Below are 14,351 nucleotides of genomic sequence, written 5' to 3'. Positions count from 1 at the left end.
TATTCGAACATCAAGTGATAATACTTAACCTGAATTCCTACTCAAGCTACTTTTTACTCAGTTTCGTGCTTTGTCAAACACATTAACTCAAGTGGCGGGACGGATTACGGCTAGACACACTCTTTTTCAAGCACTGGTAAGAGTGTTTTGGGATTAGCGGAAGCAGCACTTAATACAGTTTAATTATAGAATTACAATTTGAAATATAAAAAAAAGAACCACACACCTGAGATAAGTTGTACACAGCCATCAGAAAATAACAAAATGCTTCAAAGTGTTAAATTTGCTACCCACTTACTATACACCATTACCTTACGATATACCTTTGCAAAGCGTATTTAATGATAATATGCGAAAAAATGCGACATTCATCAATGAAAAACATCACAGTGTGTGGATAAGATTAATATGCTCAAAACTCGAAACAAGTTAATGAACTTACCAAGATGGGACAGAGAAGAAAGCTCAGAATCTGCAATAAACGATGGAAAGAAGAAAAAACATAGTACAATGCGTATGAGTTGAAAATGAGGTTTGAAAACAATACAAAAAGCTTTGATAATGTTTGCACACAAACGCATGTAGCTAGCAAGAGTGGAGCTGAAGAAAGAGAAAATGCTGCCTTCCGGCGACTTTGTAGTGGGACACAATTTTCAAGTCTGTTTTGATTGTAAATTAAAATATTCAACCTTTTCTAAACCAATAACCCCGATCACGTCCAATTGCACGTGAAGGCTTAAGCAAACATGGCCTCAACACGGGCACGGCCGCCCCATTTATTGGCCACAATTAGCGTGTGGATGCACATGTAGCACATGAGCCTGCTGGTTCGGTAAGCAAAAACAGATACGTTGATGTGACTTAGCTTAATTAATCCGACCGATAGACAGCAAAGCGTAGTATCAATACGGTGCTAGCCCCGTTTGTCAATGGTCGCACGGTGGATGAGTGGATGTTTTATTGTGCTCGCGAAGGAATTCGTCTTCAGAAGCAGAAAAAAACGCAAAAAAAAAACACTTTTAAATGTTGAAGTGCATTGCTCAGGAGTTTTGATAACACACACCAATTGCGTTGTTTGGGTTTTTCTGTTTTGAACAAAGAATGAAAGCTTGCTGCGTAAAAGTTTATGAACCGGCAGACAGCAACATTGCATGCAAGAAAGCTACATTGTCGCTCCGATCGAACCGACAGCACACTGACAGTATACTCTTTCTCCTAGACTCGTAAGCACAAAAGCACGTAAGCACAATGAAAAAGCTTCTTCGACTTACCTGTATCGTTGAGTAAGTCCTGTATATTGCCATTGTCTACGTCACTCCCTTCTCCAGCGGCTGTAAAGAAAAAAGAGGAATGTATGAAATAAAATAAAAACTAAAGTAGTATGAACTAGAAAAATCAGTTCTGCGAGCAGCAGTCCATATGTTTTTTTTTTAGTATTTTTTTCCACAAAAGGCAGAAATAAGTGTTACACTTGAAATTGTTTTAAATATTTTTTTCTCTCTTAAATGTTAATTGACAAAAATCAAAGTAAATCCCAATTCAATTAAATCCTTCTAAATTGTAATAATACAATCGGTTACACATATTTCTTTGCAATAAATACAGCCCGCACTGTACTTACAACCACTTGTGTTGAAGATGTTGTCGGGTAACCTATTGCGTGCAAGTTGGTTGGTGCCAATTTTAGCCAAGACACACACCTCGAGGTGTATATCCAAAATTCACCACATTCACGGCGTGTGGTGTATAGTATGACAGATTTACAGATCTCTTTTCTATGCAAACAGTACTTGACTGTACACATTTGCTTGCACACCGAACATGTTTCCTGTTGGCTTTTGGTGCTTTTTTTGTTTATTGAGCTTATTTTCATCGTATACTCAGTAGTGGCTCTATTATTATATGTTGTAGGTCTAAATAATCCTCGTCAACTCCTTGTAACTTGCAGGCTTCATAGGCCATAGTCCTGTGAAAATCCTGCCACGTCTAGCCTTGTAGGATACTCAATGCATATTAGCTTTAAGCTTAAACCATCCGAGGTGTCACCGTTGTTGCAAACACACAATTCTCCTGTTTTTATCGCAAAATTTCAATAGCAAACATGCAAACACTACTATCATCGACAATACTACTCACAATGGCCCCATAAACAATGCGTCAAGCAATCGATGTTTACACTTCATTAGCACATCTCACAGACGGGCGGGTTTATGATGGCGGCTGTTCGCTACCGCACTCCTGCCAATTGCCAATCGAACAATTTATTTACCGATCAAACTCATCAAACAACGTTCATCATTACCACTTATCAAACAATATTGAGCCGTGTGTGTGTGTGTTCCCGAGCGTACCCGGCAGAACAGATGGCAAACATTTTAATTTTTGTACGAAAGAACAGTAGCACGCAAGTCTGCCATTTGATACACGCTCGAACAAATCAGGATGCTGAGACAATCAATTTACATCATCAGGTGCACCCCGTTGACTCACAACGTTGGTGCAATCTCGTGACATGTCGCGCACGAGAGTCGCTGATTTATGCATTGTCGTGCCAGAGGATTTAATACATTGGCACACACATGCCCACATATACTCTAGCCGCCCGGTCTGACACCGTTCGGTCCAAATATTGTGAATCTAGATATTCCATTATGCAATAGGAATAATCGCCTTCCTGTGCATGACAGAGCGAAGGTTGCTTTCCTTCCCGTCCGACATGACTAACCTTTTTTGCGCGTTGTTTCGTTGCTGGTTGCTTCTTTGTGTGCTTTTTTTTTCTTCTGTGCCGAGTGCCCCAGTGTTTGCATTCACCCACAAATAAAACCCTGTGTGTGCATGGTAAGGTGTACGCTCGGTTCAACTTTCTCAACTATCCTCAAGCGCTCAACACACAATCCAAAGCATTGATGCATTGCGCTGTGGCAGGAAGAAAGGGAGAGTGCCGTTTTATTGCTTCCAAATCGAAGCACCTCCAAGCCGCCGAGGGGGTGAGAAACAAAGTAGAGCTTTCAAAATTTTAACAGTTTCCCTCACCCGATCACAACTGTCGATGCACGGGGATCGTGATCGTTACACCATCGATCGACCTCCGAGCACATCGAGCACCCCACACACACACACACACAGTGACGTACTTGCATACCACATTCCCGCACCATGAGAAAGTGTGCGATGCACGCGACCTGTGTAACGCAACCCAGCAACCGTAACCGAATCCTTCCTGCGGCAGCGAAACCACCCAACAACCGCCCACAAAACATGCGGCATAGAAACATAGCAGGAACCTACCCATCCACATCCCCGCACCCTCAACCCACCTTCTTCATTCGGCAATAAGTTTCGGCAGTTTCGGCGGAAGCGACATTGCTGACCAACTGACTGATTCGGTCCCGTCACCTAGCCGCTAGCCGAGTGATCGAGTGTACGGGGCCAGTCTGTCTTATGCAACGCCGGTGCTATGGCGGAAGTGATGGCGTATTTCGATCAGCCATCAGCAAGTGTTACACGAAACACGGTGCCAGGTTTTGCATTTCGGAAACGTCATATTTAATGCGCCGATCGTGGGGTAAAAAATGAGGGGACAGAAGAAAGTAGTTTTCCACAGACTTAATGTCGTGGTCAAAGTGAGATAGCGGTGATAGATCCTTTACATAATAAATATCAAAACATCTTCCACCTCTAGCACAGCGAAGGCGGTATGTCATAAAGCTAAAACGATAAGACAGCTTTCTTTAATTTCCCGGTTTCTCTGTCTCTTTCTCACTAAAACGTGACGCAATAGAGACACATAAATATGCTCTACCAGAACCGTAAGCATACTATGAACAGTGTTTTGCTGTGCCCTGCGGGCATAAACGTTACCGACGACGACGTCATCTGCGGACTTCCGGATAACCTTCAAGAGTGTTCATGATTTTTTGGACGTGAAGAGAATGCATCATATGTTCCTGCCGCAACGCCCGGGCTGGCGAACGGTTTACCGACACAGACCTTCACAGGCACAGGAACGACGACGACGACGACGTCGCGATGGTAGTTGACTAAACTGCGTTCACGTGCACGTCCGTATGCCCATCGCCATAGTTACCTGTTAACAGTTCGGCATGAGTTCCGTTGTCTACGGCCGATGACCGGAGCTGGTGGTAGAGTGATAGTAACTGGTGCTGCTGCTGCTGTTGCTGATGCACAACACCGGCCGACGGTTCGCCGAGGATCGTCATCGTGTGCGAGCGGGGTTTGGCCTTCGAAATACCGTCCGTTTCTACTTCCGCAAGCCGGTAGACGGCAGGATGGCCAACTAGCAACTAGTTGCGCGTACACTGATGACACTGATTGTCTTTCAACATGGTAAATCAATCATGCCTTGCCTGCGCTAATGATGCCTGGTCGCATCTGAGACACCGGCATAAATTACTGCACTTTCATGCCCCGGAGAATGAAAGGCACTGGGGGGAGGGGGTGGGGGGAGCACTTTCGAGTGATGTTGGAAGCATATACACTGACACAAATACACACACATACACACGGGAATGCTGCTATTTTAATAGCAATCCAACATTACAGAAATTCACGGAAAATGGATGGTTTGGAAGCTGTAGACCATTAATTTTAATACAGATAAAAGATAAGATTGGCATGCCATTTTGCGATTTTATCTACAAACAGGGAATTATCCTCGCCTAAACATCGCTGCTTTATAGTACAATCAGTAGATGGATCACTTGGCATAGCAGACGTCTTTGGATCAAAACTCGCTTGTGCCGACGCAACCTTCATCCACTTTTCATCTTGGGAAAAACCATCTTCATCCCAACACTGCTGCCCTCTTCATCAGTTTTTATGTGTGGCCTCAGGCACCTCATCAATCTGTCCCATTATATCCCCTGTTCATTTCACTTTTCCCTTGCACACCGACGTCAACCCAGCGCGCTTGATGATTAGCTGCTGCGCACCAACACACTCTCAAACGACGCTTCTTCAAGCTTTGCCAAAGAAGGCAACCACTTTTATGCCCACACATTTTCACGTTTGTCCCCCCACGGTCAGGGTTATCACTAACACTGTTTCTTCCGCTTGGCCCACGTGAGCAGAGCGTTCATCTTGTCAGCGATTGACGTAGCAGCAGTACGCGCGCGATATCTGATGCGCGATGTATTGCCCATGCCTAACCTGTCCGATTGGTTCCTTATCACTCTCAAACCGTATGGCGTCTGCTCTTCGCGCGTATCATTTCTATGGAACTAATTTATCGCGATACGCAGCGGCGTTTGATTGGCATGACCATCTTGCCGCTCCCGATGCGGCTTGGAGGCGAGCACTTCGCAAAAGGGGCACCCATTATTTGTGTGCACTGAATTATCACCCACTCGCCGCTAGCCTTTTTGTTCTATCGGGTCTTGTAAGAAGGCGCGCGATGCTTTCTTATCGTGCACTTTCATAGCTGAACAACCTGATCACCTGTTCACCTGGCTGCGAGCAATGTCAAACAACGTCCAACAATGGTCACATGCTTTCAAACACGACGCGTTTCTGTTTGTGTGTATAAACTTCATACAAAACACTTTATACTTCGTTATTTAGCCTTATTATTTAGCTTTATACTTTATATTGCGTTATTAAGCCTTACGTCTCAAATTACAACATATAGAAGCCTCACTACGACTAGCAAGCGTTTCATAAGACAAAACAGTCACTATTCCCATTGGTTTAAACCTAAAGCGATTGGTAAAACCATGCCACTCCTCACGCCTATTACGACAACGACCAAGCCTCTACCAAACACACTGATTAAACCTCCTCCAATTGATTATTTGTATAGCTTCGATTACTTCCTACTACCGAGATCCTACCCCGACCGACGCCGAAACCGTGGCCACTGTCCGCGCGTGTGTGTCGCGGTTCGTCGCGGTTCTGCATTTTCTGTCGCTCAGTTCCTGCGCAAGCAGGCGCGGTAACCCGCTGCGAGGGCCCACTATAGCCCACCGAGAGTACTGAGTTTCCGTTCTGCAGCAGTGATTCGGTTTCGTCGTTGCGCTGTGCCTACCCACACAATATGTTTCCGAGTCGATTCTGTGCCAATTTGAACCCACTCCGGAACGGCCTTGACCGTGGTACATAAGGAAGCATCGGAGCGTAACGATGCCACCCGTTCGATGGTGGCCGCCAGCTCGTCGTGGTGGACACACCATCCAGAGTCAACCACACTGCACACAGCACCGCCTTAGGGTGGTTGTGGCCTCGCGTGAAGGTTAATACGGATCCAACTAGGAACAAATCGCATCCAATCGCACCAAACGTGCCGGCGCTCAAACATTAGGACGCAAGAACGAATGGAGGATGTCGAAGGCGCCCCTTTGCCGGCGCTGCGTTCTACTTCGAACGCTGTTTGTGTCACAAGTTTTAGCTCAGGGCTCGTTCGGCGAGGCTACACACTCTACACACCTGGGCCAGTGTCAAGGATGTCGGCCATGGTCAAGCGGAAGCTGCAACGGAATCGAACCGAACCGAAATGGACCCCTTACAGCACACCTCCATTACGCCACAGCGCGACAAGAAGGAAAAGGCCTGGTTGGGGTTTGGTAGAGCGTTTCACGCGTTGCATTCCACCGCGGAAGATACGACGCCGTGAGGTTGTTGACACTGCACGGGTGCACACATATCGCTTGCACGACCACTGCACGGTGCGAAGATTTCGAGTGGCATTGTCAAGTGATTGTCATACGGAGGGGTGACGGGAGTTTACATACCCACCTCGGGGACAATAGTGGCACATGCTAGGCCACTGTTTACAAGGGGCTACTGGTGTTTGCTCTACTTTGAAGAATGTTTGACAGGTGCGCATCGGGCACAAACAAGCTGACCTAATTTGCTGGACAGATGTTTACGACCGTTTAGGACGTCACCGCCATTGGTACACCAAAGTTACGCGGTGCATCATGTGCGTTTGCGCACAATTCTATCCCAAACAACTTCAATTCTACTTCGCTCCAGAGTCGAATGGCGTCGGAAAGTTCGCTTCGCAGCGGATTGATTTAACATCGCAGCATTCATCGGCAGTGGCACCCAGTGTTCCGCGTGCATTCGAGCAAACGAGCAAACTCCGCACCCAGCCACCAGTTTGGCATCATTAAGCGGACAGCGAAATTCCTTTCGTGCCATCACGCAGGTCGCTTTTCCCCGGGACTGGGACCGAAACCGACACTGCACTCTGAGCACGTTCGTTCTGCTGTTGCTGCACCGAGGCGGCACGGCGAACGGTGTGGCGTAACAGGCACCGCCAACTTCCCTCACAACGATTCACCAACGACCAACCCCATCCAACCAGCTTCCTTATTGACCGATTGTTCGCCCCGGCAACGGTTTGCTCCGGTGCGTTTGGGTGAAGTGAATTCCTTTCTAATTTCGTTCCACATTGAAATGTCACTATGAGTGAGGGAGCTTGGGTTTCCTTTGTGTGTTCTATGTCGATCGGTTTAATGTTGCTGAAAAGTGGCGGCTGAAAATTGCACACGTTGTCATGACACCAAAACAACCAAATTCACACGGCCGTTGCATACTGCCACAAAACTATTGCTTTCCAATCACTAGCACAGCCACTTTACACTAAAATCCTCAGGTCGTCACAAACTCACTACCTTTAGCGACACGATTTGGCGCACGATTTGTGATCACGCACGCAACGCACCAACAAACAAATAAACAAAAACAATGGCGCGCACCGCGTTAGCACCTCGTACTGCGGGGAGCAATTCAAACAACCGTCCGTTCCGTAAGGACCCTTGCTCCAGAACTGAATCCAAGCATTCAGCCAACGGTCGTTCTTTGCCATTTTGCCTCCATCGCGCCACCCCGCCGCCCGGCGACGGCAAACGGTTCCGCCGCACGACTCGGACCGGTCGGGCGCACGCTGTGCGCGATTACAATCGCACCAGCCGCACACAAACACAGATGCGCACGAGCGCTGCTGTTGTAGCGACCCCCTACCAACACAATGAACGGGCGGCCCTGCCGTCAAACTGCTGCCCTGCCGTGTGTGTGCGCACCTGTAATCATCGACGAGACGACGCGACATATCATCGTTCATCATCGCTCATTTTTGCGGAACTTCTGCCCTTGTATGCGTGTGTGATGAACCGCGTGAATGGGGATGTAACGTAATGTAACGTATTTCGGCACGAACCCTCCACACGTGCAAGTTGCAGAGCAGAAAAAACGATGAAATGATGGGCCCAACCATGGTTTGTCAGTGTGTGGAAGCGGTTGATTGTCGTGGTGGTTGATGTCCAAGCAGCGTGAGCAAGTTAGCTTTTATCAAGTAGGAAGAGATATGCAACTCGTCGAACAGTAAGAACAGGGTGAAACGGTAAATGTTGTCGCTCACAAGGGGTTAACTCGACAGCGGCTGAGACAGTGCCTTAGAGTGCAGCGAGAGAGCGCTGCGTTTGAGTGTGGAAGGAAACAGACACGTCTTATGCTTGTTAATGAGTTGCTTTTTTTTTTTTGGAAACTCCTCATTAGCTGACCACTGCAGCATGATAATCGCTTTGGAAACGTTAAACAACAGGAAGTATAGTGTAACTGTAAGCAACGTTTTACTACGCCTGCGCGAAGCGCCTAAATGTATGCAACAAGCATTACAAAACGGTCATTTTGAAGGTTCACGTCGGAATAATCACTCATCACTGCGAAAACATTGTTGCGCAATGTCTAGCAAACATTCTAAATTATGATGTTGCTTGTTGTTTCCCTTTCATTAACAGCCCGATAAGAGCATGTCAACAAACCGCCGCCTTGTTTACAAGACCCATTACAGACTAAAGAAGAAGAATAAAAACTCCACAGAACGTCCCGCAAACAGCGGTCACCTTTTGGGTAATCAACCTATTTGTCAGCTATTGTTCACACAAATTTGTCTGATTGTCACAAACCGGCACCACAATGCTTTGTCCAGCCGTCAGCGCTAACCCCAATGGTGCTGGAATTTAAGTTTCCATGCATTACTCACCGGGCGGGCTGGTGTGTTCACAGTTGTATTGGCACGAATTGACACAAGCATTGGCTTTGCTGCTCCACATCACCCGCGCGCTATAAAGCTGTGGCTCTTTTACATCAACAAAAATATGAAAATAATGGTCCGGCAGGGTGCCTCCATCTTCCGATGAGCAATTTTATTGTTGTTGTTCTGCGGCTGTGCTTCAGCCGCTTTGTGATGCAGCAACGCAGTTAATGCGGGGAGAAAAAAAAACAACTTGCCCGTTTTGACAATTCGATTCTAATTTGTGTTTATCGTGACTCACGTTAGTTGCCGCTTGCCAGTCTAGGTGCGGGCGCTAGAACGAACGTGAATCATCCGCAGCCCGGAAACCGAACTCAAGGCTATATTTGCCTTCGTCCGATAAATGGGTTTAAGCACGGTACGAAGGCGCTAAAGGGATAGTTGGGTTTGTAGTATTTAGAATTATCATATCTCTAGGTTTAAGCCAAGTATCGCAAGCGATATGCTAAGTTGAAGGTATCAGTGGAACGCATGGCAAAACCATTCCGCCTCCAATTAGACAACCGTCCATTTCTTCATTGCTCTAATCGGCGAACCAATTGCTCACTATCGGCCACCGATGTGAAACCTATCGTTGCAAGATGCAATCGCAACAACAACAGCAAAGGCAACAAAAAAGTGCTTTGAGAATAGAGCCACTTGCCCAAGCGCGCACGTGGGGCGAGCGCACTTATCATCGCTGTGCACGTTGGCACACACGAAAATCTTGAAGAAAAAGCGTTCGATTGGCCTGGCCAGGCATGGGACCGAGCATGGATCCGAGTGCTGTTGTGTGCTGCGATCAAAAGCATCGAACAACGGACGTCGAATCGAAGATCGAACCAGTATCCACGGGTGGGTGCACCGGTGGGGTGGGGGGTCACCAATTATCGCCTTACACCAGCTCATTTCGTAATTAGTCAAGACGCTTAAGCAAACCCGCGGTGCTCCGCGTTAGATGGTGTCCAGTCACACCACGGCGCGAAGCCAAACTGCTGAGAAATGGAGGTTCAATCCCTCTCTCTCGCATGCGCTCTCTACCGGGGACAGCACACACTGTCAACGAGGGCTGGTTGGTTGGTTGTAAAATTACACATTTTCTTCGCGACCGACTCACATTAACCCACCGCGCTGAGCCTGTGAATGAAAATCATCGCAACCTTACCCAATGGTAAAGTAGTATTTCTGCAATGGCACTTCTTTCTTCGGCCGGCAACACAATTGGCAAGCGGTGCTGGCCCGAGATTACATGCCGGGCGATTGCCTGAAAAGCATTTCTTAAGGTATTGCCACTTGTAGCAGTTGTAGGGGGGGGGGGGTTCGTGCAGGGATCGAAAATTATAGAAGCTTTTTTACGACCACCAAAACATGCTGTCAGACTGCCAAAATCGCCATTACATGTTATTCAATTCTGGGGGATTCCCCAAAAAGTGAAAAATAAACAACAACCGGTTCGGGGTTTTTTTCTTCTTCTCTCCGTACCATGTAAACAGATATCACGCATAATACTACGAACAAACAGAACCAAGTGAGCAAAATACCACACACCCGGTCAAGCGAAAGCAATGAGCAATGGACCAAATACGGGCAAATAATCAACAGTCCTAGGAGGAATTCGACATTCCTCCCAGAAACCCGAAAACAGACGAAACGGAACAACGCAAGCCTAGTAAATATAGGCGCAACCGTGACAATCTGCTGTACAACAACAAAAACGGGTTTTTACGCAAATTTTTCATCGAATGGTGCCAATAAATGTTTGCATATTGATCAACTGAAAAAGTCGTGCCCAAGCCACACAAAGATATATTCGAAATTTTGGTATACTTTTTAATTGGTTAGAGAAAAAGGAGTTACATTCGTAAAAGCTTTAACGTTGCTTTGTGCGGCATTTCCTATCTTTGTAAATCTTCTTTATCGTTTTTATGGCATATAAAATAGTAATTACAAGGTGGCCAAAGGTGAATTCGATCAGCTTTTCAAGATCGGGACTGGATGACAAACACAGTACTACTACCTGTCTCTAGCTCCGAAACGACGTATTCCAAACGTCCAGACGTTTCTTCTTCCTGTACATGTCTCCGGCCAACCGTACCGAGACCCGTTCACTAACCTTGCCGACAGATAATGGCATTATTAATGATTTGCTTTGATTGGGAACACAACAGTCAGCGACCAACCAACGGGGCCGACCACCACACACGGGGTAGAAGCACGGGGAGCGCCGTTTAAGACCCCAAACGCCACCGCGGGTTGCATAGATCAATTGAATTTGTTTCAATTAAAATGGCGCAACCAAACCCCGTGCCGGCTGCGGTCACCCCGTGCTCACTGTTATGGCAATCAGCGCTATTTGACGCTATTGAGTTGACTCTCGGCACGGAGCGTGAGAAGTCAGTGTGTGATGACTGGTTGCGCTGGTACGATCGCACCCCAAAAGCTGATGCTGGGAAAGTGATGGACATGAAGCGCTGGACACTGCGTGCCACCGTCGGCGCCCGATGACATTTTGACTCCACAAAATTTAGCTTGATAGTGGAAGTAAAGCAGAGGTGTTGTTCGATTTACCCTTTGGTCGGATTGCACCGTGTTGTGAAATGGTTCTACGTCGCACAGGGTTGACCTTGAATGGTACCACGCACACACACACATCGAACTGTGTACAGATTAAGACTTCTGGAATAAGACGTACTTTGACTCATGTTGCCACGAAGAGAGCTTTTTCCTAATGAGCCTGTTTTTTTCCTTCTAGCAAGTTATTCCCTTCCGCCTCAAAACAACATATTCATAACAAATAAATTATTCAACCAGCTCGTTCATTCACCTTCCCTCTTGCGGGACGGCAGCACAGGCAGAAACGGCAAACGATCACTCCATTCTTCAGCAGCAGAAACTCATCGATCAAAACCTGATCTGTCTGATCAGTTTCATCTTCACTTTCCCGCGTGTGTTGTTTGGTTAGACTTTGCCCACCACACTTCGCTGTGCTGTTTATTCTTTGCCTTCAAGAGCTCAAGAGTGAAGGTTTTTTGTATTTTTTTCTAAATAAAATATTCATAAAACCTTAAGTGGGACGACGACTTCTAGCACTCCCTCATCCGTTGCTAGGGAGATTATTTAAATTGGCCAGAAAACTGTAGTCATACGAATAGACTGATCCACTGATCAGGGATCATAGACTTTTCGCGGAATACGTTTAACAGGCCGTAACATTCAATCATTATTCATGCAATTTCAGACAAAACATTCGGTTACCATACCAGACCATTGCGTATTCAGTAACGCAGCGTATCCTCAGCGTCGACTCCAATGCAAACGTCACCGAACCGGCTTGATACGACCATGTACGACCATTCCGGCGATCGGCGCCGGAATATCAATTGCCAGCGTGTCCCAGTTTTCTCGGTGTCACATTTTTGGGGCCAACATAAACGGTCATTGCCAAATGCTGTGCTGCTCTTAGAATCCATATGATGTATGTCTCCTTTTGTGTCCACTTACCTGAAAGAAGAGGTGAGGAGAAAACGAAAAAAAGCACGTTTAGTCTTTTAACATTAAAAACACTTTCGATTATTGAACGCTCAGTGCGCTGTTACTTTGAAGGTCTGCTCAAGGAGAAAGAACATCTTCGAAATTACACTTTCTAATAGACCGCAGACGAGCCGCGCACTACTGACGGATGCGCAGTTTCACTCTTAATTGACCCTAGACGCTAGAACGCCCGTCACAGCGTCATTGAACCGCGATCGATGAAATTATATGCCCCGTTCCAGCCGAACACAACCGTGCGCAAACCAAACAGCATCGCGCGAACGGGTAGCTGAAACTGGACATAAAAACTGACACCATCCATTTTTGGGGCTCCGAAAGCCACAAGTCCAAGGATACATGCACCCAAACACCCACTCGCACGGTACCCGACCGCTTCTAGAGATGAGTCTTTGCAGCCTTGAAGCCAGCAGCTTCATTCACAAGTTCCCCGCTGCTTCGATCGCGCATAAAGTGAAGGTTTTAGTTTCTTCTTCTTAATGTCAATGTCGGCCAAATGTGCCTGGCCTAAAGCCTTTTGGGAGATGGCAGTGTCTTGACCTCATGAAACGAGCGTAAAAACACACGCCACCCAACAGACGCAACCAACCTACGCTGTATAACTGGGTCTGTGATCTTGGGAGTGCTTCCTGGTGCTAAAAATACGTTCCAATAAACTACACATTCGCGCTCGCACCATTCAGCCCAGATTCCTAACCCACATACACAGCACGGACAGCAGCACGGTAAGCATCTAATAAACAGCCAACCGCAGCGCTTAAAACTTGCCACTCCAGACCCTGGCCAACAACAACAGCAGCAGGTGTCTAGCAATGCTAGAGTGGCGTGCCAGTAGCATAGCCACCGACACGATCGATACCGATCGGTATGCATGGTGCCCGTGAACCAGCTGTGTCCCGAACTGTTGGCGAGATCCCGTGCGGTCCTGACTAGATTCTCGATTCAAGATTAATCGAGGTCAGGCACGGAGTCGATCAGCAATGATGGTTGCATAATGCATGACCGCTTACGGCATCATGGTAGCCCGGGCAACCGCCGCTGTCGCTGCTGCTGTTGCTGCTGCTGCTACTGCTAGTAGTCTGGTAGCTTCTAATGCCCAGACAGAGAGGTCGGTAGGTGGCTTTTGCTCGTGCTAGCACCCATTGGAACGGTTCCACCGAGAACTGAACCGTGCCATGACGTACGTACTTCCAGCTGGATAATGACTCATTTAACGCTAGCCCGCTGCAGGTGAGTTAATCTGGAATTGCATCTCAATGATGTCGCACACACCAAGTGGTGGCACCGGGTGGACGTCTAACCAGAGCGAGTAATAATAGATTGCATTAATTAAGCTCACGCCGTGCCGAGTCATCACGCAATTGAACTGTTAATATGACACAACAAAAAAACATACTTTGTTTGGATGTGGTTTATGGGATGATCTTGTTTTAAGTCGAATGTTTTATTCAAAAAAGAAGGATGATTACAGATTACACGGATAGTCTCGTGGTACAGTCGTCAAGTCGTATGACTCAATAACATGCCCGTCAGGAGTTCAAACCTAGAATAAGACCGACCGCCGTAGCAAAGACTGACAATCCGGCTGCGCAGTACTGAATAAGTCTTAAAAGCCTATAAAAAGGCCGACATGTCCGCGTAGGACGATACTCCAAATACAAGAAAAGGAAGGTGGTAACGGAAAACTTCCTGAATATTTAAGCTTGCTTTTAAATCCAAAGACACAATCGTTTATTTCCAATGCTTGGAAACCTCCCAACCTCTCTGC

At 46.9% G+C, this 14,351-nt stretch overlaps 1 protein-coding gene across 9 annotated transcripts in view; it reads right to left on the bottom strand.

The window, feature by feature from the left end:
• The window catches only part of LOC121587803 (protein catecholamines up-like), an 85,192-nt gene that overhangs the window by 32,004 nt on the left and 38,837 nt on the right, over positions 1 to 14,351 (bottom strand). For 5 of the 9 annotated variants that reach the window (XM_041904964.1, XM_041904967.1, XM_041904968.1 and 2 more), the window contains 2 exons: positions 1,272 to 1,331; positions 443 to 472 (listed from right to left, as the gene is read on the bottom strand). In XM_041904964.1, the coding sequence (XP_041760898.1) occupies positions 443 to 472; positions 1,272 to 1,331 (90 nt within the window). Of the gene's footprint in view, positions 1 to 442; positions 473 to 1,271; positions 1,332 to 4,087; positions 4,593 to 7,634; positions 7,808 to 14,351 lie in introns of those variants that run through there. The other 4 variants (XM_041904970.1, XM_041904971.1, XM_041904973.1 and 1 more) reach the window with 4 other exon arrangements.

Source organism: Anopheles merus, chromosome 2R (assembly GCF_017562075.2).
Source record: "Anopheles merus strain MAF chromosome 2R, AmerM5.1, whole genome shotgun sequence".
NCBI classification, from domain to species: Eukaryota; Metazoa; Arthropoda; class Insecta; order Diptera; family Culicidae; genus Anopheles; species Anopheles merus.
Note: the sequence above shows the minus strand (reverse complement) of the source record. Positions and strands in the feature narration are given on the sequence as shown.